This window comes from Ambystoma mexicanum, chromosome 9, assembly GCF_040938575.1.
Source record: "Ambystoma mexicanum isolate Mex_15411 chromosome 9, UKY_AmexF1_1, whole genome shotgun sequence".
Classification (NCBI taxonomy): Eukaryota; Metazoa; Chordata; class Amphibia; order Caudata; family Ambystomatidae; genus Ambystoma; species Ambystoma mexicanum.
Genome location: NC_090931.1, coordinates 954,823,355 through 954,850,484, shown reverse-complemented (window position 1 = coordinate 954,850,484; position 27,130 = coordinate 954,823,355). Strand labels below are relative to the sequence as shown.

Genomic DNA, 27,130 nt, shown 5'->3' with positions numbered 1-27,130 from the left:
CCCATAAAACTGTTCCCCCCCCCCCCCCACTCCCCCCACCTGGCGCAAGATACTAACAGATTTCATCAATTTCCACTTAGATCGAAAGAGCGAACGTTGACGGGACCAACCGTGTCACCGTGGTGAACCACCTCTCGCACCCCTGGGGCATTGCTGTCCACGAGGGCTTCCTCTATTACAGCGACCGGGATTATGAAGTCATTGAGCGGGTTGACAAGGCCACGGGCGCAAACAAGGCGGTGATGAGAGACAACATTTCAGGCCTGAAGTGCCTGCGCGTCCACTACAGAGACAGTGAGTACCTTGTGTCTGCCGTTCAATGACTCCCATTCAACACAGGTTCCAACTGCTTCACCCTTGCGCCGCGGGCGGATTTTCTGTTCCTAGCATTCATTTGACACACCAGGAAGTTATGCTGCAGTGATGCTATACAAAAGTATACTTTTTTAGGCTTTAAGAAAGAAGTGACCTGAAGCCTTAATTGCTGAGGGTGTATGTCTACATATAGTTGCCATGGTGTACACAGGAAATCTATGCAACATACACCGAAGATGCTAACTAATTCTAACGGAATGTGTGTCATTACAGAGCTCATGACATGATTACTAAATGCAAAGACAGGATTGGCAGCTAGGAGCAGAAAGACTGCAATTAAAGGGATAAAGGGTCAGAGATGGTTCAAGGAATGTTTCCTCTGCAAACAAAGCGAACAGTTAACTTATTGTTAGCAACCCTTTTGCATGACAGTGGGCCCAGATTTACTGCTTGTTTAGGGAATGCACCGCCCCCTGCAGGTGGTACCCTAGGCCACCGCCTATTATTTTCTTGCTCTCAGACCACTGTTGTGATGTGGCTCAGAGACAATCCCACGGTTCCAAATGATGTCACACTAGAGTGTGGGCTGTGGTGGCTTACTTGTGTGAATTATAAAAAAAAGTGGTTTCTTTCTTACCTGTAGCCTGGGTACTCCTCTTCAACTTTGGGAATTTCACACTGTTGCTGATAATTAGTCCCTACTTCAAAGCCAGTGTTACTAAGTGCAACAGCATCTCGTGGGGGGTATACAGGAATCACTCAGGGCATCCCTCTGCGTGGGCCTCGATTTTGGGTTCACGGCCTCTAGGTACTGGTGGGTAACGGATATGGGAAGGTTGTGTGTTGCCTGCTCCACACTACGGTGGGCTAGTGTTTTCCATTTAATTTTCATGTTATTTGATTGGTTTGGAAATATCAGTTGGAAGGAACTTTTAAGGCAAATTACAGCTTTGGCTTGAACCATTCCACACAAATCGATGGTTCCTAGTGGTGCTGCATCGGTGTGTGATGCACACGTGTTTATGCAAACAGCCTGTGAAATGTGGAGCAAGGCTGCATCTTACAACCTGTCGCTCGGGCCAGGCACTGGAGGATTATCTCGACGAGTACACATCCGAAGCAGAAGCAATGACCCCAGCCACAGTGGGGGGTGCAGGCAGATGGGGTTCCACCCCTAAAATTGAGGTAAACATGAGTCAGTGTTACATAGCACACTTTGTTAATCATATTGTCAATATCTACTCTGACTCCCTGCAAGCACTTCGACATGGAACCTCTTGGGCTAATCATCACCAGTCCTATGAAGGGGGCGAGACCTTTCACCATGATGGACTCAGTCTCGTCTGGGAAATTGTTGTAGTAGATCCATAACCCAGGCAACTCCATCGCTCTTACAACACTGATTCCTAGGTGGACCAGCTCCAGCTCACAGTATGACTCAGGCCCTATTCCAACCCCAAAAGCTGAAGTGGCAGCTGGAGCAAGGCCAAGCTTCTGATAGGACATAGCCTTGAAGCATGGACAGGCTGTAAATGACATTTCAGTCACGGTGGCTACTCTGAGAGGAGAGTGCATGCCGCACGGAGCTGCGAGCGTGCACACAACCACCACTGGGAACATTGAAGCACTAATCTTCTGCAAGCAGCGAGAGCCCAGATGTTCTCATGCACCACAAACAGATGGCATGTCATTCTATACTTGTGCTTTGTTATTGTTGGGAAATGCACACATCTCAGTAAGTCTCTATAAACACATACTCTGCAAAAATGTGTGAGAATAATACACTTAATCTCATAGTGTCTGACATGATCACACTGAAGCCATCATGCTTGGCTGTGCAAGCATTTCTGCATGCAGTATGCGTACTAGTGGGAACCTCAACCGAGGCATTATTTGTGGTTCGCTCCAAAATCTAATGACATGTATAAGACATTGCCCTATTGCTTTCCTACCCATCATGCTCCATGTCTGACTCAATGCACACAATATTTGGGAGTTTGCTTCTACTGTGGAAGTTTGATTCATGTTTTTCCCACCTTAGACTCTGCTGGTTCCGCAAATGGCTGTAGCAACAATCCAAACACATGCCAACAGCTTTGCCTGCCTAAACCGCAAGGGCAGTTCTCCTGCGCCTGCTCTACTGGATTTCAGTTGGATCCGAGTAACCGGACCTGCTTACCCTACACTTCCTTCGTCGTTGTCTCCATGCTGACTGCGGTGAAAGGCTTTCCCTTGGATACTGCAGATCACTCCGAAGCCATGGTCCCTGTGGCAGGAAGAGGTAAGTGACACAGATCCTGCTTGCTAGATGGGCGGCTCTGTTTCTATTTATTTATTTAAAAATGAGCTCATCCGCTCGGTATGACAGGTTGCTGTACAATAATACCTATACAACGCAATAACACACATACCTTTCAGTAGAACAACGATAACACACAATCAAGTAGCATGGCATGAAAAATATCACATCCGAGCGCAAACCAAAAACATCCTGTGTGTAAAGAGAGCTGGCCCATACACTGTACTGGCTCTCATCTCTTGAATGTTCTTCAACAACGCCAATGTAAATTCTTCGTGTAGAAACCATGGCCAACCCCCCATTAATGCTACAGAGAAGAAGCTTGCTGTTTCGACACGACTTCTTCTCGGTTTTCTCATGTCATGGATAAAGAATACTTAGTTGATGTGTAAGGGGGTGGGAGGTTGATAAATAACGGGTGCACTTGTCCTGTACCAAGCTTCCTCAGTTCTCCAGCTCCGCGGTTTGTCTTGGGCAATGCCTTGTGTTACCCAAGGGGTGTGCTTGTCTTTCATCAAGGTCCTCATCACAGCATCCCATTCAGATGCTGGCCAACTCTTCTCAGCACCACCAGGTGCCCTGCGCGACCACCTGGGACAGAAAGAACACAATAAATACTTCAATGTTATCTTTTTGCGAGGAGCTGCACGCTTTTTTGCTCGAGCCTCCTGTTGGATGACGTTGCATCTACTTTCCTCCATCGACGACAAGATGGGGGAGATTCTATGATATTGTACAGTTAATCAGTTTATTTCAATCCATCAATTCACGTGATACCCTAGGGTCTGGGCGTATAACCAAATGTAATAAATGAAAAAATCGAACATTGATTCTGTTGAGCAAGGCCTTTTCTTGCTCCATCAGGGACATGGGATTTGGCCCCCATGATCCCTTCATAAGATGGAACTTGCCTGGACAGATTACAGACACATCATCAGTTCAGGTGATCAGTTTCTGACGAATTGTATATAAGGCATCATGCCAGTTTCACTTTCTGCTAAAGAGAAGTGTGAGTTAATTGCAACTGGTCTAACCGCAGCTGCTTCCACAGGCCATGGAAGCTACAGGCCAGTTTTCAGGAAAAGGCCCCTTTAAAATATAGCGCAGTTCCCTGAGCATCTGCTGCAAAGATGCAAGTGTCAATGTTGCGTATATGTTTTTATGAAGTTGGGAATGTGTAAATGACCTGCCAATCATTTGAAATGTCTGCAAGACTATGGTAACAATTAACAGGCTAATTCTAAAATACTCTTTGCCCGCCTGTGTCACCTGTTTTAAAGTTATAGAATAGAATTTAAAAAATGATGCGATTGTCTAAGTTATGCAGATGTATGTATGTTCCCTGCAGATTTGAAGCACGAAACAAACAACCTAGCCATTCATCCTTCAGAAATAGAATAGATAGAGTTCCATTGCAGTGGGTATTATTCATGCCTATCACATGGTCACCATAGCTCGCATGTTCTTCCTAACCGCCTTTAACAGCTGAGATAAGTCGGCCGCCAGTGTTCATGCAGCGGGGATATTTACTCAAACTGCAGGTGACAGGGTTGAATAGGGCCAGGCTCTAATCAGTATTTCCTACTTCTGAAGTGGAACACATATTCGCCCTTCAGTTGAACACAGTTCCCGCCAGGATTCAAATCCATGGACACTAAACCTGTGCCCTGCCTTGCAGATCTTATGTTACTGAAAGTGAAAGTGAAAGTGAGCTTACTTCCTTCTCGAGCGTCTTGTGATTCCGTCAGCTCAGCAGATTGGGGCTCCTTTTTGGCAAGTTCACAGAATCAAAAATCATGTTTCTTCTAATACCGAGACAACGTAAACTGTTCTGACCTTTTGATGTACTGTGCCCCGGTTTAGTGAGCAGTGGGAGCGGCATCCGTGAGGTTGCTCTCATCATTTCCCAGGCGGGCAGGCCTGCCTGGGAAAAGTAGGTCCAGAGGCTCATACGTTCACCTCTCTTCACGCCCCTAACTTTGCTCTCAGCCTCATCAGCAGGAAGAAGAGCACTGCAGATGGAGAGAATTCAACATCGCTCGCAGGATACCACTTATCCCTGTGCTATCGGCACCATAGCCTTCCCCTGTATCAGATAGCCCCAGTAAAACAGAGAATGGTTCTCCAACACTGAGAGAGTGCATCGTGTTTCTACAAAAGTGTACATTGTGCATGCTTCTTTCTACCTCAATGACATATGACAGAACAATTTTTGGGAATTTGAGTGAGCAATTTACACATTTGCCTGAATAATTGGCGAGAATGGCCCCTTTTCAAAGCCGATTACTGATCCGGTGTCAGACCATCTATCCAGCCATTATCCATAAGCATCATACCTGTGAACAGGATACACATATTAAGTAATTTGCACTATACATGCATCCATCCATCTAACTGCTAAAGGAACTTCACTTCTGCTGATAAACAGCCATCTTCAGGTTAAGCAAACAAGATGAACTGTACTGCCTATGATGTCTACCCAGTCTGCTTGAACATATACCCATGCCGAAATGCTAAGAACGTATGATTTACCCGCGTCGGATCATGGATCATCAATGTAACACATTGATACAATCCACATCAATGTATTGCCTTACTGTATTTACCATACTGTGCTTCATTTCTTGTCGGAATCAAAAGTAAAACTCTTTTAAATTGAAAAATCAATGATCAAGTAGGATTTTTCCAGTGATCCTTTTCATGTAATCTCTCAGGTCGAAATGTCCTACATGTAGATGTCCACATGCCTTCCGGTTACATTTACTGGTGTGATTTCAACAGCGGATCGTCCGGACCAAATGGGATCCGCCGAATTAAACCAGATGGCTCATCTTTCAGAAACATTGTTACATATGGCATAGGACGGAATGGAATCCGTGGAATTGCTATCGACTGGGCAGCCGGTGAGTAATACAACCAGTGGTTAAAGGACAAGGCCAAGCTTTTTAAAGTTGATTCTGTAGCTGTGGCTGCCATGTATATTAAAACCCTTGCCTCACAATTACATTCTGAGATGGGTGCTAGATAATCAATTGATACAACATAATTACTATACCGCCATACTATACCATGTTGAAAAACGTTACGTTGTGTATCACGCTAATGGAAATTTAATCATACTTGCTCAAGTGTGGGCGAGAGAGTTTCATGCTGTGAGCGTAAAATAGCTCACCGGGATGAGTGCTCGCTGCTGCGATCTGTGTGTGTGATCTGCAGGTTGCAGGTTCAAATCCTGGCAAGACCAACTCACCTGTCATCCTTCTGGGGTTGATAAATGAGTACAAGCTTCGGTTGGGTAATATTGTATGTAAATATGCTCTATATAAAGCGCTTTGGTCAAAGTGTTATATAAATAACACATCATTATCATTACAAAAAAAAGTTGGCTAAATACACCAAGAGGGGTGATAGGGTGCCAGTCCTAGAGGTCTTCATTCCAAGACCTGACTTTTCTGCAAGTGAACAAATGTGTGGGTAGATTTGCATGGATTTTCTATAAAACAATCGTTTTTTTTCACTTTGACATCCATCCCAGAATACTCTTAATTTCAAAATGCGAATGTAGAGTATGCTCAGGGATGCCATTATCAATCAATTGCTCTTAGGCAGCAGTCACACATCTGTAGCAATATCCCTCCCAACAAGTGCACATAACCAATACTTTGTCATATGTTTGCAGGAAATCTTTACTTCACCAATGCTTTCCTGTCAGAGACCTTCATTGAAGTTTTACGTTTGAACACCACCTACCGCCGTGTACTGCTTAAAACCACCATTGACATGCCGCGGCATATTGTGGTAGACCCCAGGAGTCGCTACATCTTTTGGGCAGACTATGGGCAAAACCCGAAGATTGAGCGTTCTTTACTTGATGGCACCAACAGGACAGTGCTTGTGTCGGAAGGCATTGTTACGCCACGGGGCTTAGCCATAGACCACAGCAATGGTTACATATATTGGGTCGATGAGTCTCTTGATATGATTGCCAGAATTCGATCAGAAGGAGGAGAAACTGAAATCGTGCGGTATGGAAGCCGCTTTCCCACACCATATGGCATTACTATTTTTGAAAACTCCATAATATGGGTGGACCGCAATCTGAAAAAAGTCTTCCAAGCTAGCAAGGAACCAGGCAGCCAAGACGTGCCAGCTGTACTAAGAGATAATATTAATTTTCTGAGAGATGTCACAGTATACGATAGCCGATATCAACCGCGGTCGCCTGAAGCCATAAACAACAACCCTTGCTTGACGAACAATGGAGGGTGCTCCCATTTCTGCTTTGCCATACCCGGATTACAATTACCAAAATGTGGGTGTGCTTATGGAGAGCTAGACCCAACAGGCAAAACGTGTGCAATTTCAACAGACAATTTCCTGATTTTTGCCCTTGAGACCTCCCTCAGAAGTTTGTACATGGATCCTGAGAACCACAGTCCACCCTTTGCGCCAGTCAATGTCTTCAGAACCGCAGTGGCCCTTGACTATGATGGTGCAGACAACAGGATCTACTACACACAAAGCTCTGGGGCTGGACGGAGCCGGATAAGCTATTTCAGTCTTTCTTCAGGAAGCAGACTGTCCACCACAGTCGCATCAGGTAAGTGCATTCCTTTCAATGTACCATAAGTAGATAATGGGCCTCATTATAAGCTTGCCGCTCCAGTAACAACGGCACCGGTAAGCTTGCTGGAACCATTGTTACCGGACTGGCAAACTACGAGTTCTGCTCGCGGGTGACTTACCGCCCGCTAGGTCTGACATGGCGGGCGGACCGGCACCCGCGAGCAGACCATGTCGGATGCACCGGCAACATTCCTGAATCCAGGACATTCCATGAGTCCAGGACTGAAATGGGAATGGGATGTAATTATTACTGGCACCCGGCAATGGGGATTTACCGGGTCCGCCGGTGCTGGAATGCCCCCGTAAGTCCCCATTGCCGGGTGCCAGTAATTTAATGATTTCATATTTACCGGCATGGCTACCGCCGGAGTCATAATGAGGCCCAGTGTATGTTGAAAGGGTGATCTAAGTACACATTTGCAGCGTTATGCATTTACTGCTGGGCACTAACATCCGATGTGTTCGTTTTTCTTGAAAGAAATGAAACAGATGTCAAAAGGGGCAAAGGCTATGGTAAAAAAAAAGAAATGTAAAGATGAAATGACATTGTTTTTGTTCGTTTTTCAGGGAACAAGCACAACAGGGTAATTGCTATAGTAAAGAAACGGGAGGCGGAGATATACACAAAAGGGGGGGAGTGGTTACTAGGGACTTGCCGCCGATTTTAGGAAAGCATCAATGATAAGACATGGAACCGTTCAAAGGAAATAATGCGTGGTCCGCGTAAATGCTAAGACATTAATTGTTCTTCTCGTTTAGCTGTGAAGCCCGACCAGTCTGAAGCCCTTGTTAAAGCACAAGTTTGATGCATGTGCATTTTCAGGGTCTGTGATTGCACATAATGTTTCACATAGGTGTTTTAACATTCACATAAAACATTAAGCATGTTTTAACTCCTTCTCTGCACAGCTATATTTATCAACATATGAACCTGTGATTTTATTTTGTTGGCATATCGACGGTAGAATTACAGCTGATGGGGACAGGTCCATAGGCAAACAAGAGTGAATGGCACATAGTGACGTCTGGCCAGCTTAGCGGCAACGCATGTAGCTGATGCTTTTACAGCAGGTGCCCAGGTGATGCTCCGAGTTCATCACAGCGGGCCAGCTACTTCTTGATTCGATGCCCTTGATGCCTATCGTGGCATGAGCCTCTAATGTGTTTTGAGGACCAGGGAGTGCTGCCCCACAGCACCGGGTAGTCAGTGCCCCAGTAGCAAGCCAATCCCTTTAGCAAATTTACAAAATGCACAGTTGCTTTGAATTGTGCAGAGTTTCCCTAGTAAGCACATCCTCCATGTGATTATGTGAGATGCAACAGTACATACGACTCCTCTTTGCTTTAAATGGAAAGAGCAGCGCACAAGAAAACTAAAAATAAAGGACGCAAGTGATGGCTTCGATCAGCCCCTTGTTGCTATACCCCTGCAGATCCTTCCATTGATGGACACATGGCATGCACCCCTCAGTCACCACTATCTGAGTGCATGGGACCTGTGTGTGATAAGAGTCTTGAGTGAGAGACAGGTTATTAGATGAGCGGGCTTCAAGGAAGCCTGGGTACAACGAACCTTCTAAGCATCCAAACGCTGCCAACATTTGCACCCTGCTACAATAATCTGAATGGGTGCAGACGCGCTTGGACTTCATGCGACTTCACGTCAGTTCATTCATACTTTTACTGTGCTCTAGATGGAGGATGTCACTTCATGGTACTAGTTTTCCATGGCCACCTTCCAGCGGCCTCCACTGCCAAGGTGGCCTGCTGGCTTTCACCCGGGCCTGCATGCAGATCACACCTTCCATACCTAGGCCTAGTCGGCAGCCGAGTCAACGTCTGCTGAATTCTGTGGAGCGCATCCGGTGATCCTTGTCTCTTTCTCTTCTCCTTTCTAGACTTGGGGGCACCCGATGGCATAGCCTTTGACTGGATCAATAAGAGGATCTATTACAGCGACTACCTGAACCAGTCAATCAGCTCAATGGCCACGGACGGCTCCAACCGTACCGTGATAGCCAATGTGCCGCGACCCAGAGCTATCATGGTGGATCCCTGCAGAGGGTACGTCTTTCTTGTTTTCATGTAGACCTTTCTTTAGTGTTGTGAATATTAATGACCGCGATAAAGGTGTTTTCAATTATGCTTGCAAACCATTGTACTTTTTGCCAAAACCTTTATGGATAGCATTAGCTTACTTTGTGATCTTAAAACAGAAAACATGAATACATTGCCTTATTTTGGTCCAAGGTTAAATAAGATCAGCAACGATGCAGTTTCCATCCAAAGATTTAACAAATAACCAAACATTGGTATTTGTAACGTGACTGATTCCTTATTAAAAAAAAATCTGGCCGCTGTGCCAAGCTACAGTGGTTGAACTGAGGTACAGTTGGTGGGCACTGGAGGAGTGGCCAATCACCATGTGGATATCCACAATGCTGCTCCATTGCTTCACCCCAAGACTCCTGACTCACAAACTGCTGTATTTATCACAAGGACCTCCACACACCACACAGCTCATAGGAGATGTGCTCTTACACACTCCCGGGTGAAATGTTACTATCGCAGCGTGTGGACAGCCACACTACACTTGAATAATATCAACATTGCACTGACCCAGTGTTAGGAAAGCTTTTCATGTTGGTACTTTCCCTTCATAGACATCTTTAAAACCACCCCAATGTTTTGCTCATGTTTTGAACCTGTCCTGACGTTTGGAGGTAATTAATGCCTTTTTGTTTTACTTACCTCGTTGAGCTCATATGTTTTTGCGGCAGTGATCAAACCCTATAGCTATTAGTACAGGGAGACTTCGTCGCCCATTACAATATTCTTTGTTTGTTTTACAATGTACAATTCGCCATACAATGAAGTGCTGCAAGAGAACTTTGTATCCCTTTCTCTTTTGTATTCAGTAGGTTTATGGTGGCAGAAGATATGTTTCCACCATACCGCCCGGCAGTCAGACTGCTATCACTTTGTCGCATGCACTTTATCATTTTACTGCATAATGCCTTTCAGAGTACCATATACTCTCATATGTCTGTGCTGTCAGATTTCGCCTTGTGCTTTGGCAATCTTTTATTGTGGCCTTCGTCCTGCCATCTGGGGCTAGATATGCCATGTATGCTAATCCCCTTCCTGGGCAAAGCCATGGCTTTCCCGGGCAGAGTGGCAGTATGTGTTTGTACCCAGATGTAGGGGCTGGGACTGTCTCGTCTCAGGTCACATGAAAGCCAAAAGTGTGCCTGTTGGTCAGATATGGTGGCTGGAGGCTGTCCATGATTGGACAGACGCTGCCAGTTTGAATAGTGCAGATGCTTTCTATTGGTGAGCTCGGGGGGTACTCCAGCTCAAACTTAGGATAAAAGGAGGACATCTGCAGCCATTCTTCAGATTGTCATTGGATCTAGGACGAGTGGAGCATCCTGCTGAAGACCTGTGGATCGCCATTGCAGCCATGCAGCATTGCCTTCAGCAACTGTCCCGGGGAAGCACTGCTTCTTTGTCTGATCTCCTTAAGGCCTTCATCAGTGCTTCAACCCCTTGACTAGTAGGAAAAACCAGTTCCAACCACTGCTTGAAGATCCTGCACTTGAAAGCTTCTGGAAGTGTCCCTGGACCCCCGATGGACTGACCAGTTCCTGTCTGGGCTACCTCACTGCATCAGCCACCGTCCCATTTTTGGACTTGGAAATCTGCAGACCCTTTACTAGTGAAACAAGAGACCTTCCCCTGCAATTGAATTGCAGCTCTCCATCATGAAGAAAGCTTTTTCATTTTCATCACAAGGTCCGTCTACCACCATTTGATCACAGTGGTCATCTCTGTCTTCTGCCTGCATCTGTTCTGGGGCTTTTCCAAAGTCATCAGCAATTTGATGGCCATTTCTTCACTGTGCCAGGATGGTCCGACTGTCCAGCGACACGATCCATCTCTTCAGAGCGTGGAATCACTGACAGCCAGATCTAAACCCTGAAAGTGACCTCTGTGCCAGTGACCCTAGAACCTCCACCAACGGAACCAAGGCACAACGTAAGTGGGACCAGTGGATTCAGAAATCTCAGAAGTGTTTTCTGTCAGATTCGGTGTACAGGGTGTGAGTTAACTTACCTGTTTCTACCCTCCACCTCTATAAGGTTTAGCAGGCGCAATGTCCTTACCCTAATTCTCCCTTTCCTGATCATGATCGGGGAAATTCTGGCCAACCATCTTCCCCATGGGCTTCCCCTAAAGTGGTGGAATTCAGAGAGGACCTCCTAAGAATTTTGTTTCCTTTATTCTTCACTACTTGTTGGCTTTACTCACCGTTATTCTGCCTCCTTGAAAGACATTTAACTGCCTGCAAGGGTTAATTCTTGGGACTTGTGGCTCTTTGGGCACTAGGCCCCATCTACTTTGGCAAGGGAAGGACGTCTGAGGTAAATGGCCTTACTCTTGTAAATCTGTGTATCGTGCTTTTCTCTCTTTGCATAACTGACTTGTCATCAAAGTGGTTAATTACTTACCTTTGTCTTTCTTCAATTGCTTTGCTATATTACACTTTTTTATATGTCTGATGTAACTGTGTGAAAAGTAAAGTGTTGGTTTTCTGCAGGCTGAACACTGCAAGGTGAATGTGCGTATGTTAAGAGTGGATGTGTAGTAGTTTAACTAACCTGTGCTTTTAATTGGTAAGCGTTTGCTCAAGGACTAATACATATAACTGTATTTGTATACATTCTGCCTAATCTACATTATTAAGAGTGTTCTGTGTGTGCTTATCTAAGCCCTTCATCCCCTTCACCCGACACTCTCCTAAGTCCAAGCCTTAATGCTGAGTCATTGATAGTGCTTGGCTAGACATTAGTGTCTTTCGGTGTTCACCAGAATAGGGTGGCCTCTCAGAATCTGTCCATAGGGCAAGATAATGTATACCCACTCCAGGGCTGATTCTGAAAATCCATTATAATACTCAGCTTAAAAGTTCACTTCCAGAAATCGTGTACAATTACTTATATTTATTTGGGATGTATACGGTTTGGCCATGGAACAATTGCTTGCGGCCGAATTGCTGTGAAGCCAATTTTCGTGCGACCAAAATCGTCCAAACTAAGAAAAGAACACCCACCCTCATACACTCCCCACCAACACCCTACTTACCTTTTTGCCGTCCGCTCATCTTCTAACCCTGCAGCATCAGATCCAGTGCCTTAAGTGGAACTACAAATCGAGCCGGGGCTCATCGAGGGGGCGTGGCCTAACAGCGGGGGTCTTGATGGCCCGTTAGGCCACGCCCCCGGATGAGCCCCGGCTCAATGGGCTACTGGGCACCCCTGCCAGGCAGCCTTTTGTAGAGATTAGCACCCTCTCCCCTACTGGGGAGAGGGTGCTGATCTCTGCATTTATTTTGTATAGGCTTGCCTGGCAGGGGACAGCGCCTGCCTATTCAGCCTTAATGGTGGTGCTGCCCCTCGCCAGCTGGGGAGGGACAGCGTCACCATTAAGGCTGAAAGGGTGAGGCCACTGGAAGCAGAGGCCTTTTTCCTAAATACTGAGCGGGAGCTCCAGTATTTAGAAAGCAAGGCCTCTGCTTCCAGCGGCCTCATGTTTCTCCATAATGGTGGCGCCGGCCGACGGGAATCTCTTGATTAAAGGGATGCCTCGCAGGTGCGGCGCCACCATTATGGCTGAAAGGCATTTTTTTCTGTAGCCTGAAGCTCTCGCACACGAGCGAGAGCTTTTGGCTGTAGAAAAAAATGCCTTTTCGTGTAGTGGCCGGGGCTGTCAGGCGAGATTACTGAGCCCCGGCAGGCCCCGGCCCACTTAAAGCCCTGATCAGATCCATCCCTCCTATGCGGGTCTGATCCGACGCCACAGCGTCCTCTTTATTTATTTTTTTCTTCCTGTCCCCCACCGCCATACCTCCGGAAGTGGGGGGCACCCCTGCTATCCCCAAAAGCCATCACTACCAAACATGGGGAGCATGTTTGGTAGTGATTACCCAAACTGATAGTTAGCAAACAATCGAATGGTGCTGGCTGAATTCGACCAGATTTACCATGCAATTGTTTGTAAAAGATCAATTTGGGTAATACCTTTATTTGTATTCGAATAGGGAAGTCAATTTCAACAAATATCTGCTACTGAGCTTGTGCACGCATTGACCAATCATGCTGCCAACTGCATCACGCACCCAGAAAACAGATTATAAGAATCGCAGCACTAAATGGTGTGTGAAAGATCTTCTTAAATTTAGAACCAAGTTGCATGTGCTGAGAGCTGATGCAGTACACAGCAGCAGTGCTTTGAGGCAGAGGACATACCCTCCATTGGCCAACGACAAATCTCCAGTAGGCCTTGCATGAATGGCCCTCATTATGAGTTTGCCGGTATCCCGCTGGTAGTTTCAGCAGGATACCGGCAAACTCACCTACCGTTTCTGCTGCCTGATATCACAGAAATATTGGCATATAACAAGTGGCAGAAACACCAGTAAATCTGCATTCCATGGAGGCCCACATGGCTCCATCTAGGGGACTGCTGATATGTCCTGCACAGGTAATTCCTGTGCAGGAAATACCAGCATTTATTTGACGGTAGGGGCCTGATCTACCTCCAGCTCTTTGCTGGAGGTATATCAGTAAACCCCCATCGCAAATTTGCAGTTTCCCGGTGCTGTAAAAGTGCTGGTGCCGTAATTACCAGCACTTTTACCTGCTTTTTTGCCACACCCGGAAACGTGTAATGAGTGCCATGAGTCATAACAGGCTCTTTTTCATGCTGCAATGGTCTATCCCCAGGGGGCAACGTAGCACAGTGCAGAGAAAAAGACAAACACTATTTCCGAACTCAACGGTACTCGTGTTATCCAGCTTGGAAAAGCAGAAGGCTATGTAGAGCTGCCAGTACCGGAACCTGTGACCATAAGGTCAAACACAGATTCCTGTAGTAGATGCAATACTCCACTGACCCACAGATGTGGCACATCCCTAGTTGGCAGGTTCCCTGTATTTATTTAGAGAGCATGGGCATGAAGGAAACCCTTAGGGAATGTAAGCTTGACAATTGCGGGGTTGCAGTTGAAGTAGGCTGGTTAGATGTGGCTCAGCCACTCAGCTTTTTAGCAGTGTCCTTCATCTTTTCACACCTTGTATAACCTACCTGTTGTATCTCACATTTCCTGGCTTCTGCTGTAGAATTTCTAAACTCTGAGCTAGTGCCAATGCTGAGACTGGCCAACTGCTCAAAACACCAAAGGCTGGGATGTTGCAATGGGAGAAAGAGAGAGTCTTATTGTTTGGAGAGGTGCAGTGGTGCAAGGGTGAGGCCTGTGATGCACTCTCAAACGGCACCGGTGAGGACAGGAGAGGCGGGAGACCTGTTCTATTGTGCAATTCCCAATCAAGGTCATGGGATGACAAAGAAGAAAAGCAATAAAGGCGAGGCCCTGAGATGACGAGGCATTCTGTTTTATCTGTGAGGGGGTTGTTGCACGAGGGTTCCCCCGACAGAAGTATTTGTGGGGTCAAGCCCAAGAACCAGAAGGAAGGTGGCTGAGGGTCCTACAGCTGTTAGATGGGCTGCACTGGATGATAGGTTGACTACCTTGATAGCTGTGAGGGGAGGTTATTTCATTTCTGCACAGCCAGTAATATCCTTTGCAACAGTGTATATGTTAGACATAGTCCTCACAGCAGCTAGTGCCCCACCCTCAACTCATGTTTGTCCCTCACCCCCAAAGCACCCTTCTACAATGCAATGTATGAATGTGACACTCTGATCAGCAGCACCCCTCTAAACTATGAAGAACTTGTGGGTGTAGTGATGGCCTTCTTGGATTGTGCTACTGCGCTCTGCACCTCAACAGAGAAGGGATGTGAAATCAACACCATGGAGACACAGGCGGAAGAGTTCCTAGCAAGACAGCATGACTATGCGAGGAAGTGGATTGTCAGCCCGCATGACTGCGTGAGGCAGTGGATTGTCAGCCCGCATGACTGCGTGAGGCAGTGGATTGTCAGCCTGCAAGACTATGCAAGGCAGTGGATTGTCAGCCCGCATGACTGAGTGAGGCAGTGGATTGTCAGCCTGCATGACTATACAAGGCAGTGGATTGTCAGCCCGCATGACTGTGCGAGGCAGTGGATTGTCAGCCCGCATGACTGCGTGAGGCAGTGGATTGTCAGCCTGCATGACTATGCGAGGCAGTGGATTGTCAGCCCGCATGACTGAGTGAGGCAGTGGATTGTCAGCCCGCACATCTAAGCGAGGCATGGATTGTCAGCCCGCATGACCGCGTGAGGCAGTGGATTGACAGCCCACATGACTACGCGAGGCGTGGATTGTCAGCCCGCATGACTGTGTGAGGCAGTGGATTGACAGCCCACATGACTACGTGAGGCAGTGGATTGTCAGCCCACGTGACTGCGTGAGGCCGTGGATCCACAGCCCAAAGCCTGGCAAAAGGCTCAAGGTGGATCTCAAGTACTTAAGCTGGAATATAGCATCATAGTGGCCAAGTGGGGTGTGAGGAAGTGTCCAGATTCTATGGGGATGGTATGACATGTTCTTCTTGGGGTGTTTACCAGAGCTCTTTCTAACAGCAGGCTTTCAGACCTACAGCTCCATGGCTCAGAAATAGCTAGAGGGCACCTGAAGGGCGGGCTCATGCTAATTGCTGATCTGCTGGTATGCTCAATGCTTTCGAGGCAGAGGGGGCACCCACACATTCAACGTGTCAATATTCAACATGGTGGAAAGTCTGACTTCTCCAGCATTGGATCTTTCATGGATTCACATGCTTAGAATATTCCCCGTCGTCAGACTGGGACCCCTCGGTACACATATATAGCCTTTTCCAATAGGAAAACTTCCAACACTTTTGTGTCCTATCTACGTCCTTTTAGGACCCGCCTACGCATGCTCCGTAGGCCGTCCCCTTATGAGCGTCCCGCCCCCGCGGTTCCCCTTCAGATTTCAACCGTCTCCAAAGTAGTGGGATCTCCTCGCGTTGTCTTACTATTTTGTACAAGGTTGCATTACTGGAATTTGAGTACAGAAAATGTCCTCCGGGTCAGGAAAAACGCTGTTCCGCCCATGCGCGACGTGAGGCTTTAAAAAGGTTTACGAGGGGGACGGACATATGGATTGTATATATTGCCTCCACCCTCATCATTCGGCGGATAACTGCGACATATGCAAAGGGTTTTCTCAAAAAACCCTCAAAGACCGCAGTCGACGACTGGTGGCATGGCTGAATGATGGAGCGGGGGCATACCCCCCTTCGGAAGGTGAGCTGCCAGATTCGGAGTCTGACAGGGGAGCCATGTCGGATATCTCATCATCCCCCTCCAGGGATCCAACCTGGGAGTCAGAGGTGGAGTTGGAAACCCCTAGAAGCCCAGCTCACCCGTCCCCTCCGGACGACATTGCGTCATTCCATTCTGTGATGGAGAAGGCATGCAAAGAATTTGGTTTGTCCCAGGAAGAACAGAAAAAGGACTGTTTTTTGTTCGACCACATGGGTAAGAGAAGGAGGTCTGTGTTCTCGATACCAATACTAGACCATGTATGGAAGGAGGGGTTGCAGACAATGCGTCACCCGTTTTCAGAGCCGGCAGTGAAAGGACGCCTGGAAAAAAAGTTTAAGGCTCCAGAGTCTACCCCCAAGTGTTTATCCTCCCAACCAACGCCAGACTCGGTGGTGTCGGCGGCAGCGGCGAGGAAGGCGAAGGCCCAGCACAAGTGCACGACTCCTCCTGGCAAAGAAGTGCTATCCGTGGGAGCGACCACAGTAAAGGCCGCAAACTCTCTGGCAATTGTTGCCAGATACGATAGGGAGATGTGGCACAGGTTAGCTCCGTTGCTTGATCATCTTCCGGAAGAGCATAGGAAGGCAGCGATGTTACTCGTCCGAGAAGGTGAGGAAGCCTCAAATCACGCAATAAACATCGCGGTGGACCTCGCTGAGTCAGGCTTCAAGCAAGTCAATAATGGGGTCATATTACGTCGACAGTCATGGCTTACATGTACCTACTTCAGGCCAGAAGTACAATACAAAGTTTTAGATATGCCTTTTGAGGGAGACCTTCTTTTCGGTGACAAGGTGGACGAAGCCCTAAAGGGAATGAAAGAGGACTTGGACACGGCACGTTCATTGGGTGCCCTCCAGAGTGGCAGAAACTACAAGTCTTTTCGTCCCTTTAGAGGGGCTTCAGGTAATTCAAGATTCTCTGCATCTGGAGACAGATCCTTTTGCAGATCAGCTTACCCCTCCCAGGGTTACAGACGTGCCTCCCAAACGGCAAACCGTCGCCGGAACTTCCAGACTTCCAGGAAAAGACCATCATATCCGTCGTCGTCGAGAGATAAGCAAAATAAAGATCAGCAGTGACATACAACACACCGTTCTGGGGGGAAGAGTTTCAGCATATGTCGACGAATGGGAACGAATAACGACGGATCAATGGGTGCTGGATACTATAAGAAACGGACACTCTCTACAATTCAAACACAGCCCTCCGCAAATTCCACCTGCGTTCATCGCTCATTCCCATCTGAAGATACTGCAACAAGAGGTAACACTCATGTTAGCAAAGGGCGTGATAGAATTAGTTCCAACATCACAGAGAGGTCAAGGAGTCTACTCAAGATATTTCGTCGTAAAAAAGCCGAACGGCAAATGGCGTCCCATTTTAGACTTACGCGATCTCAACAAGTCTTTAAAGAGCCTAAAATTCAAGATGCTCACTCTGCAGGAAGTGATCCGCGCCGTTCAAGAGGGTGATTTTCTAGCGTCCCTGGATTTACAGGACGCGTATTTCCATATTCCAAAGTGTCGGAAACACAGGAAATTCCTAAGATTTGTAATAGGGCGGACTCACTACCAATTCACGGTACTTCCTTTTGGGCTCAAGACCTCCCCCAGAACGTTCACGAAATGCCTGGCTCCAGTAGCGGCCTGGCTAAGGAAGCAAGGCCACCATGTATACCCATACCTCGACGACTGGCTGGTAAGGGGATCCTCCCCAGCGTCGACCAACACAAGTTTACAAGCCACCATGCAGCTTCTACAACAGCTGGGATTCGCCATAAACTTCGAAAAATCCTCTCTGCAGCCATCGAGATCGCTGGTATTCCTTGGGGCACAGTTCGAGACCCAGTTAGGGCTAGTGAAACCTTCTCTCGACAGAACCTCAAGACTCAATCAACAAGCATGCCGACTACGGCGAAACACCAAGATCTCAGTGAGAAAATACGTTTCGGTCCTAGGGGCCATGGCATCCTACATCCATCTGGTGGAAAACTGTCGCCTATTCATGAGGCCAGTCCAGGAATTCCTCGCGGACCGATGGACGCAGGCTCAAGGATCGTGGTCAGACAAGATAAGCATCGACGACGACAAGCTGCTTCGGACCCTTCAGTGGTGGCAGAGTTTCCACAATCTGAACAACGGCGTACCCATACAGGAGCCGGAGTTTCAGCGAACCATAGTCACGGACGCGTCCCTAACCGGATGGGGAGCTCACATGGGTGCTCTCCAAACGCAAGGTCGCTGGTCTCCAATGGAGGCACTCCTACACATAAACGTGTTAGAGCTCAGAGCAGTACGATGGGCCTTGAAGGCATTCCTACCACACATCAAGGGCTCGCGAGTACGAATACTGACCGACAATACAACGGCCATGTTTTATCTGAGGAAACAAGGAGGGACGCGATCAAGAACTCTTTCCATAGAAGCCCAGAAAACATGGCATTGGGCATTAAAGTACGAAATTTCCATCGTGGCTCATCACCTTCCAGGAGTGAGGAACTCCCAAGCAGACTCCCTCAGCAGAAGCATGGCCCAGATACACGAGTGGGAAATGGACACAGTTCACCTGATGAAAGTGTTCGAGAAATGGGGTCACCCCCCTCTGGACGCCTTTGCGACCAAAGACAACAAGAAATGCGAGCAATTCGCAAGCAGATGGCCTCAAGAGGGCTCCAGGCGGGAGGCATTCTCCTTCCCATGGACGGACATGTTCCTCTATGCTTTTCCCCTGTTCCCCCTCATACGTGGATACGCAGATACAATTGCCGGGTAATTCTAGTGACACCATACTGGCCAAGGCAACCGTGGTTCTCCGACCTGCTTCACCTGTCGCTGGAACATCCCATAGGGTTTCCCAAAGCCCCGAACCTACTATCCCGGGAAAAAGGCACGGTGTGGCATCACGACCCGGACAGTCTCAACCTTACAGCCTGGCTCCTGACTTTTCGGAGTTCGGTGCTTTAGACGTTTCGGAGGATTGTCAAAAAATTCTGCAAGCGGCTAGAGCCCCTTCTACAAACAAATCCTACTCCTATAAGTGGCAGAGGTTCTGTGAATGGTGTAGGGGACAACAGGGCCTACAACCGTTGTCGGTGACGCCGGAACAAGTTCTACCTTACCTGCTCCTCTTAGCGGAGAGGGGATTATCCTTCACATCGATAAAGGTGCACCTGGCGGCCATCTCGAGGTTCACAAGGAAAAGGCAGTCGTCTCCTCTATTTAGCGACAGACTTGTAAAACACTTCATGAGGGGTTTATTTCACAGTGTTGGCAGGCTTAATGAAACCGCCTTTTGAGCCTATGGCCACGTCCGACATAAAATTCATTTCGTGGAAGTTGGCATTCTTGATTGCTGTCACATCAGCTAGAAGAATCTCGGAACTGCATACCTAAGATTGTTTAAGGACAAAGTAGTCCTGGCAACTAATCCTACGTTCGTCCCAAAAGTTCCGACAGTGTATCACAAACACTCGTCCATTGTTCTCCCTACTTTCTTCGCCACACCATCATCGGCAGCAGAAAAAGCTCTTCATACCCTGGACGTTAAGAGGGCTCTGAAATTTTACCTACATCGTACACAGGAATTCAGGTCTACTAGACAACTGTTCGTCGCGTATGGTCTGTCGACGAGAGGAAAAGCAATCTCTAAACAAGGATTGGCTCGATGGGTCTCATCGACGATTGCGTTTTGTCACTCTAAGGCCGGAAGGCCACTGCAAGGACATCCTAGAGCCCATTCTACAAGATCGATGTCCTCCTCAAAAGCTTTATGGGCAGGAATTCCGTTGACGGACATATGCCAAGCTGCAGCATGGTCAGTGCCCCACACGTTTACCCGCCACTACTGCCTTGCCAGGCAGCATGCGGACGTGGTGCAGATGGGAAGAGCTGTCCTGCGCCATCTGTTTCAGTAAGGTAAGCTCCACGCTGTGGAGAATCTGTTGTCTACCTTTTTAATGACAGTTTATTTTATGTGGGTAAGATTATATGAGGTAATTTATTCCTACTGTACATATGCATTGTGTAGTAAATTGAGGGTATATTACATTACATTCTCACCGCCGTCTCAAGTGTTACTGTTATACAATCTATTCTAAGCATGTGAATCCATGAAAGATCCAATGCTGGAGAAGGAAATAGTTTCTTACCTGTAACTCCATTTCTCCAGCATTGGTATCTTTCATGGATTCACATGCGCCCGCCCACCTCCCCGGAATGTAATGTATTTAATTGATAAAGTTAACCCTTCCTACTTTGGAGGGGCCGAAATCTGAAGGGGAACCGCGGGGGCAGGCCTCTTATACGGGGACGGCCTACGGAGCATGCGTAGGCGGGTCCTAAAAGGACGTAGATAGGACACAAAAGTGTCGGAAGTTTTCCTATTGGAAAAGGCTATATATGTGTACCGAGGGGTCCCAGTCTGACGACGGGGAATATTCTAAGCATGTGAATCCATGAAAGATACCAATGCTGGAGAAATGGAGTTACAGGTAAGAAACTATTCCCAATCCACTTCATCAATGTGTACGATACAGGTTCCATGCAGACAGTGGCCCCAGTGGTGACAGATTGTCTGGGTGTACTCAGGAATAGGTTGGGGGGCATCTGTGCAATTAGTAGAAATCCTATCATGGCGGTAGGAGGGGACTTAACCTGACCTACTGGGCAATGAGAACTAACGTTTAATGAACTTTCTAAGTGGCAGAGAGGATCTAAATGTAAACATACTTTTATGTGACATACTATTATGAATAGTCAATAAGAAGAAGGTGTTATATAGCCCAGCGAGAGATACCTGTGTGGTAGAACAGGGGTCATCCTTGGCTTGATGGGTAATTTAGTTCTGAACTAAAGGCCAAATCAGATCACAACTTACTTGCGTAACATTTTGGGGCTGGCACGTATTCACGACCACTCCTGCAACACTGGAACTCGGCAGGTTGCTTCCCGGTATGAAACGGGATGATATTCAGTGGAAACAGTTCCGAAGATTTTAGGTGATCCATAAGCCCTACTTATTTCTCTTTTGCAGGACAAGTCATCTGCCCAAAAAGCAGGAAAAACGCTAAGGCTTGACATGGCTTAGGTGGACATGTACACATTATGCCAAGATCTTTGACCCTCTGTTAGGGCTGGGTCTCAAATGCTGTAAAACGAAAATCCGTGCCCCTCCTGCCTGGGGAGAAGCAATTTTGGGGGCCCATCTTCAAGAAGAGGAACTATGGGCACCCAGCTTTCTAGGAACCATGTTACTCCTGTATGCACACCCTGTGAGGCATGCATTACTAAGCCATCTGTTGGACTGGTTTATAGTTACTGAACCCTATCAGTGGTACGCATGTTAACGGGAGGCCTGACTTACAGCCAGGCAGCATGGAGCCCTTACATGATTAAACGCTAGCGGTGCCGATGCACAGTTAATATGGGTCTTCTCGGTAGTATGTGGAGTGAGGTACGGGTGCATCTTTGCCTCCATGCTTTTCAACCTTTTCATTACTGTTCTCACCAAACAGCTGTCAGGAGTGGCTTAGGATAGCCCCTGAATGGGGGCTGAGGAGTTGACCCAGGTCCTGAGGTTTGTGCAGTTGTTTTATTCTGGGGAAAGCATTGGTCATACACGCACAGAAAAGTTGGGTCGTGCAGGCAAGGTAGAGAGCCACAGCCAAACACTAGGAGAGAGGGTGCAAAGTCCCACTTATGAGTCTAACTCAGAGGTCTACAGCCTGCGATTCTCCAGATGTTTTGGACTACAAATCTTCAGGATGCCTCAACATTAGCTATGTTGGCTAGGGTAGATGCTAGTTGTACTCTAAAGCATATGGAGAGCCAAAGGTTGCAGAGCCCCGGCCTTACCAACAGGGAAACGTTGGACTGTTTTAGTTGCAGAGCCCCGGCCTTACCAACAGGGAAACGTTGGACTGTTTTAGTTGCAGAGCCCCGGCCTTACCAATAGGGAAACGCTGGACTGTTTTAGTTGCAGAGCCCCGGCCTTACCAATAGGGAAACGTTGGACTGTTTTCATTTCTGTTTGCAGGGCAATGTGGCCAAGCAGATACTGCAAGCTTGCCATGGAAGGAGCAACATATATGGCTACGTTGTGGCACCTGTCAGTAGTCGATTGGCTTAACATGGAAGAAAAGACTCTGCTGCTTACGTTGCGGTCTCTGCATTCCCACTGGCTGCAATCTAGTACACCTGCACTCGATCTAGGCCAGGGAAAGAGTTACAAAAAAGCAGATCAGACTAAAGTCCAGGGTGAGGCTCGTGCCAAAGAAGCCATTGGAAGAGTTCCCCGCCTGGGGGAATATTAGCTCAGCCCAGCGTGCATCGGGGCTGCCCTGGATGTGGGGGCGCCTGCACAGGGGGTATTTCCCATGGGAATAACGCATGATGCTATTGTCTTTTGCACATCTAGTCTGTCGGGATTATGACTTTATGGACACAAGTCTGGTAACATTGTGCCAAGCAGGCAGTATTTTGGAAACACACCATGATGCATGTCTCCAATTATTTGAATATGTATGTACAATTAAAAAATGCATTTCAATCCCTGTTTAAGGGGTGACAATGCATTCGGAGCAGGGCTGGTTTCTGCCATGAAGGAAAATGCACAGAAAGGTCATTAACGAGCCATCTACTTATCATGTATCAAAGGCGGGGAGAATATGGGCTTCTGAGAGTAACATGTTTTCGCTTCATTTGGGGATCCCCTGCATATTCCTGTGCCATAAAGTGGAGGGATGTGATGTCACATCCCCTTATTTTAATGCCAAGAATATGTTACCATGGAAAGAGGTAGAGGCTGCATATATTGTGTCCACCACTTTTGGGTAAAGATAAAAAGATGCAGTATTTCAACCTGGTAATCATGAAGTATTTACCCCAGTGCTTTATTCCTGTGATAGGTATTAAGGTTAATACTGTTGTGAGTGAATAAAGAACGGGCCCCCTTTAAGAGGAAGAGGGCATGCAATGGTGGGAGGGAGCGGGAGGAGGAAGGAAAGGGAGGGCCAAAGGGAAAGGGAAGTCAGTAATGTACTGGAGGAATAAAGGGAAGATGGAGTGGAGAATAGCTCCTGCATGATCATTTAGAGTGTGTGGTACGGCCCCAAGAGGGGGGCCAAAAACTGGTGACGAAGGGAAACGACCGCCCGCACTGTGCAGCTGAATACATGGGACGGGCGAGATGCAGACAGGAGCCCAGCTGAGATATGGAGAGACGTGCAAGCTCAGCGGAAACTATACGATGGCGGGCTGGGTGCTCCCCGTGGAGTGACAAGGTTGTGTGGACCGAGCAGACCAGCCAAAGGAGGCGCGCTGTGCATGAAGAGGGACGGGGGGGTGACCCCAGCAGCAAGACAGATGCCGCGAGAGCGGTGCCCCATCCTGAAAGGCAGACTGAAGAAAGGAAGACCAGCAGCCCACGCTGGTGAGGGGCAGAATGAGGAAGAGAGGAGCCTAGCAGTCTGTGTCTAAGCACGGAAGAGCCCGGTAAGTCGCGGGCGAACAACGTGGGAAGCCCGGCAGTCCACGCAGAAGTAGGGGAGGCCCAGGCAGCAATGAGCCCAGCAGAGCGAGAATGGAAGAAATAGCAGCGAGCCCAGCAGTCTGGCAACGACCTGCACTGGAGCGAGCACGGACAAAGAAGGGGAGTACCCGGCACCCAAGCAAGCAGAGGATAAGGAAGCCCAACAGCCCGTGACAGCGGGAGACCGCCATGTCGAGTGGCGCACACCACCCCGACAGTGGGAGCAGCAAAGGGCTATGGTTGACAATGATAAGGACCCCGCACTCCTCCCCCACCGAACTGTCGCCGCACCACGCGGTGCAACAGAGTGGACAGCACAGGACGGCTGCCGCGATACGTGGCCTGGAAAAAAAGAGACATGAAATAAACTCTAAACTAACGCGGCAGACAAGCTCCAGCACACTGAATGCCCTACAACGCAGCACCGGAAGCAGCTGCCTCCATGCGGCCACCAAAATACGTGACTGCCAAACAAAAGGCCGCCAAAAGCACACCCGCCCAGCACTGCCACGGGAACCCGAGCGAGGCGTCAAATGCCTGCTCAACGACGTTCATCACTACAAGGGCCCCCACCACAGACACCAAGTGCAGCGCATAGAGTGCAGATCACCAGCACACCGGCAGCCACAACAGCCGCCAATCTAAAAGCCCCCTACTAAGGGGAGCAGGAGCAGCACAACGAGGACCAAAACAAAGCCCCCTCCACCACGGATAATGAAAAGGGGAGTGGCACAGCATCACTCACATCACCCACAGAGTGGCACAGGCCAACAGACCGACACACACCAGAACGCCACCAAGGGTCACGTGGAAGAAACGGTGGCCTACAACTCGTGATCTGGATGCCACCAGCACCCCAACAGCACCAGAATCACACCAAACTCCTGCAGAAAGTAGAGGCAGAACGAAACGCCACCATACCACGTCTCCACAGTGTAAAATACAAGAAGAGCTCCCACGACTTCGGGACAAGCACCGTCGCAATCAGCAGCAATCATGGTTGACCAGGCACCAGCAGCTGCAGCAGGAGCACAGGCCCTAGGGAACGTGAGCCCCACAGCCCACACCAGCCTCATGAGACGCCCCAACCCATTCACTCTCACCCCACACCATGATCAAGGTGAAAGGTGGGAGGAGTGGGTCGAAGAGTTTGAAGGCTTCCTAGGTGCAATTAGGGGTCAAGACTCACCCTACAAAATGAACATCTTCATCAATCTGGCAGGAACGGAAATAAAAGGCATAATGAAAACAATCCCCATGCAAGAAAGAAACACATACCAATGCCTCCTTGCTGCAGTCAATGACAAGCTGATAATGCCCCACAGCAAAGACTACGAACGCTACGCATTCAATCAACACGCGCGGCTTCCACATGAGTCCATAGTAGAGTTTGTCACCCGCCTTCAAAAGAACATAGCGTGCTGCAACTTTGCTAATTTTAATGATGAGGAGGAAATACGGCTGAGGATCATAGCAGGATGCACCCAATCAATGCTCAGGAAACACCTTCTCAGAAAGCCCCTGCCCCTACAAGAAATACTCCACCTGGCAAGAACGTACGAGCGGACAGACGCACAAGCACCCGCCATCGAAAACAATTGTGACTCCATCACTACCCTCACAGTAAGACAGCCAGCATACTCTGAGCCTGCAGGACCCTGGAGGAGACGAAGACTCAACAGACACCGGCACCCAACCCTGAGCAACACGCAACGCCACAGATGCAGAGTTGAGATCCCACACAGACGATCATGCCCAGCCATATGACAGAAATGATGCCGGAGATGTGGCCAAGACAACCACTTCAAGGTGATGTGCAGGGTGAGACTACCTACAAACCCTGCAGGCCAACCTGCACCACCACCAAGCCTGCCCAGACAGCCTGAACAATCAAGTGGGCCAAACAACTGGCCAACGCATGGAAGGATCCAGGTACTGCCAACCCAAGAGAGATACCTGACACCACTGATGGACTGGCCAGATGTCATGAGGACCACTGAGGACATGTACAGTAACCCAACCAGACCACACGGGTATGAACACCCATCCAACACAGAGCTAAGTCGCCCAAGAGGTACGAACCGGAGCAGGATTACAGAGCAAACCCTCCACCCGCTCAGCAAGATGATCGCCAGTACCACAGACACCCAGGGCCTTACGAGATGCCAAAACGGGGTGAGGGGGAGACACGGAAGACACAAGCAACATTATGAAACCAGAGAAGAAGCAGACCTCTGACGTGCCCAGAGTACACGTTTTCCAGTGGGAAACAGTACAGCCGGTACAACCAAAAGGACAATCAAACTGCGACCCAACCCAGGGAAAACGCAGAGTACCCACCGCCATCCACATGGTACCGAGTCCCGCCACAGGGCACAGCCGTCTGAGCCATCAGAAGGCACTGCAACGCGCCCTCATCAACATCCACTACAGATCATTTGAAGTCACCCAGGTGAAGAACTATACGCCTGAACAAGAGATGGGAGAGACAAGGAAAACCAAAGAAAGGACGGACCGCGCAGATCCCATCTTAGTGACAAGGGACAAAGAACCAGTGACACCCACGACAAAGGACAATAGGGAAACGATGCCAAAGGCCTCCCTCTTCCACGAGTTATACCTGGGGAGTGTGAACCACCACAAGAGAATACGGTCAAGATGGAAGGAACAAAGAGAGGAGAGACATATGAAGCACCGCAACAAGAAAATGCTGGCGAGACCCGTGAAGCACCGAACAGACCCCATCAAACAATAAAGAGACCCCAACGCTTGATCAAAAAGATGTAGCCCGGGAAGTCTCATGTTAAGTGAGGGGGAGGTGTTGTGAGTGAATAAAGATTGGCCCCCTTTAAGAGGAAGAGGGCATGCAATGGTGGGAGGGAGCGGGTGGAGGGAGGAAAGGGAGGGGCAAAGGGAAAGGGAAGTCAGTAATGTACTGGAGGAATAAAGGGAACATTGGAGTGGAGAATGGCTCCTGCATGATCATTTAGAGTGCGTGGTACGGCCCCACAAGGGGGGCCAACAAATACCACATTAACTCATAATCACAGTGTCAGTAAAAATA

At 48.3% G+C, this 27,130-nt stretch overlaps 1 protein-coding gene across 2 annotated transcripts in view; it reads left to right on the top strand.

Annotated features, from left to right (window-relative positions):
- Positions 1-27,130, top strand: part of LRP2 (LDL receptor related protein 2) — a 516,831-nt gene that overhangs the window by 314,359 nt on the left and 175,342 nt on the right. For both annotated transcript variants that reach the window (XM_069616158.1, XM_069616157.1), the window contains exons 36-40: positions 81-294; positions 2,357-2,596; positions 5,329-5,517; positions 6,294-7,214; positions 9,139-9,304. In XM_069616158.1, coding sequence (XP_069472259.1) covers positions 81-294; positions 2,357-2,596; positions 5,329-5,517; positions 6,294-7,214; positions 9,139-9,304 — 1,730 coding nt within the window. The remainder of the gene's footprint in view (positions 1-80; positions 295-2,356; positions 2,597-5,328; positions 5,518-6,293; positions 7,215-9,138; positions 9,305-27,130) is intronic.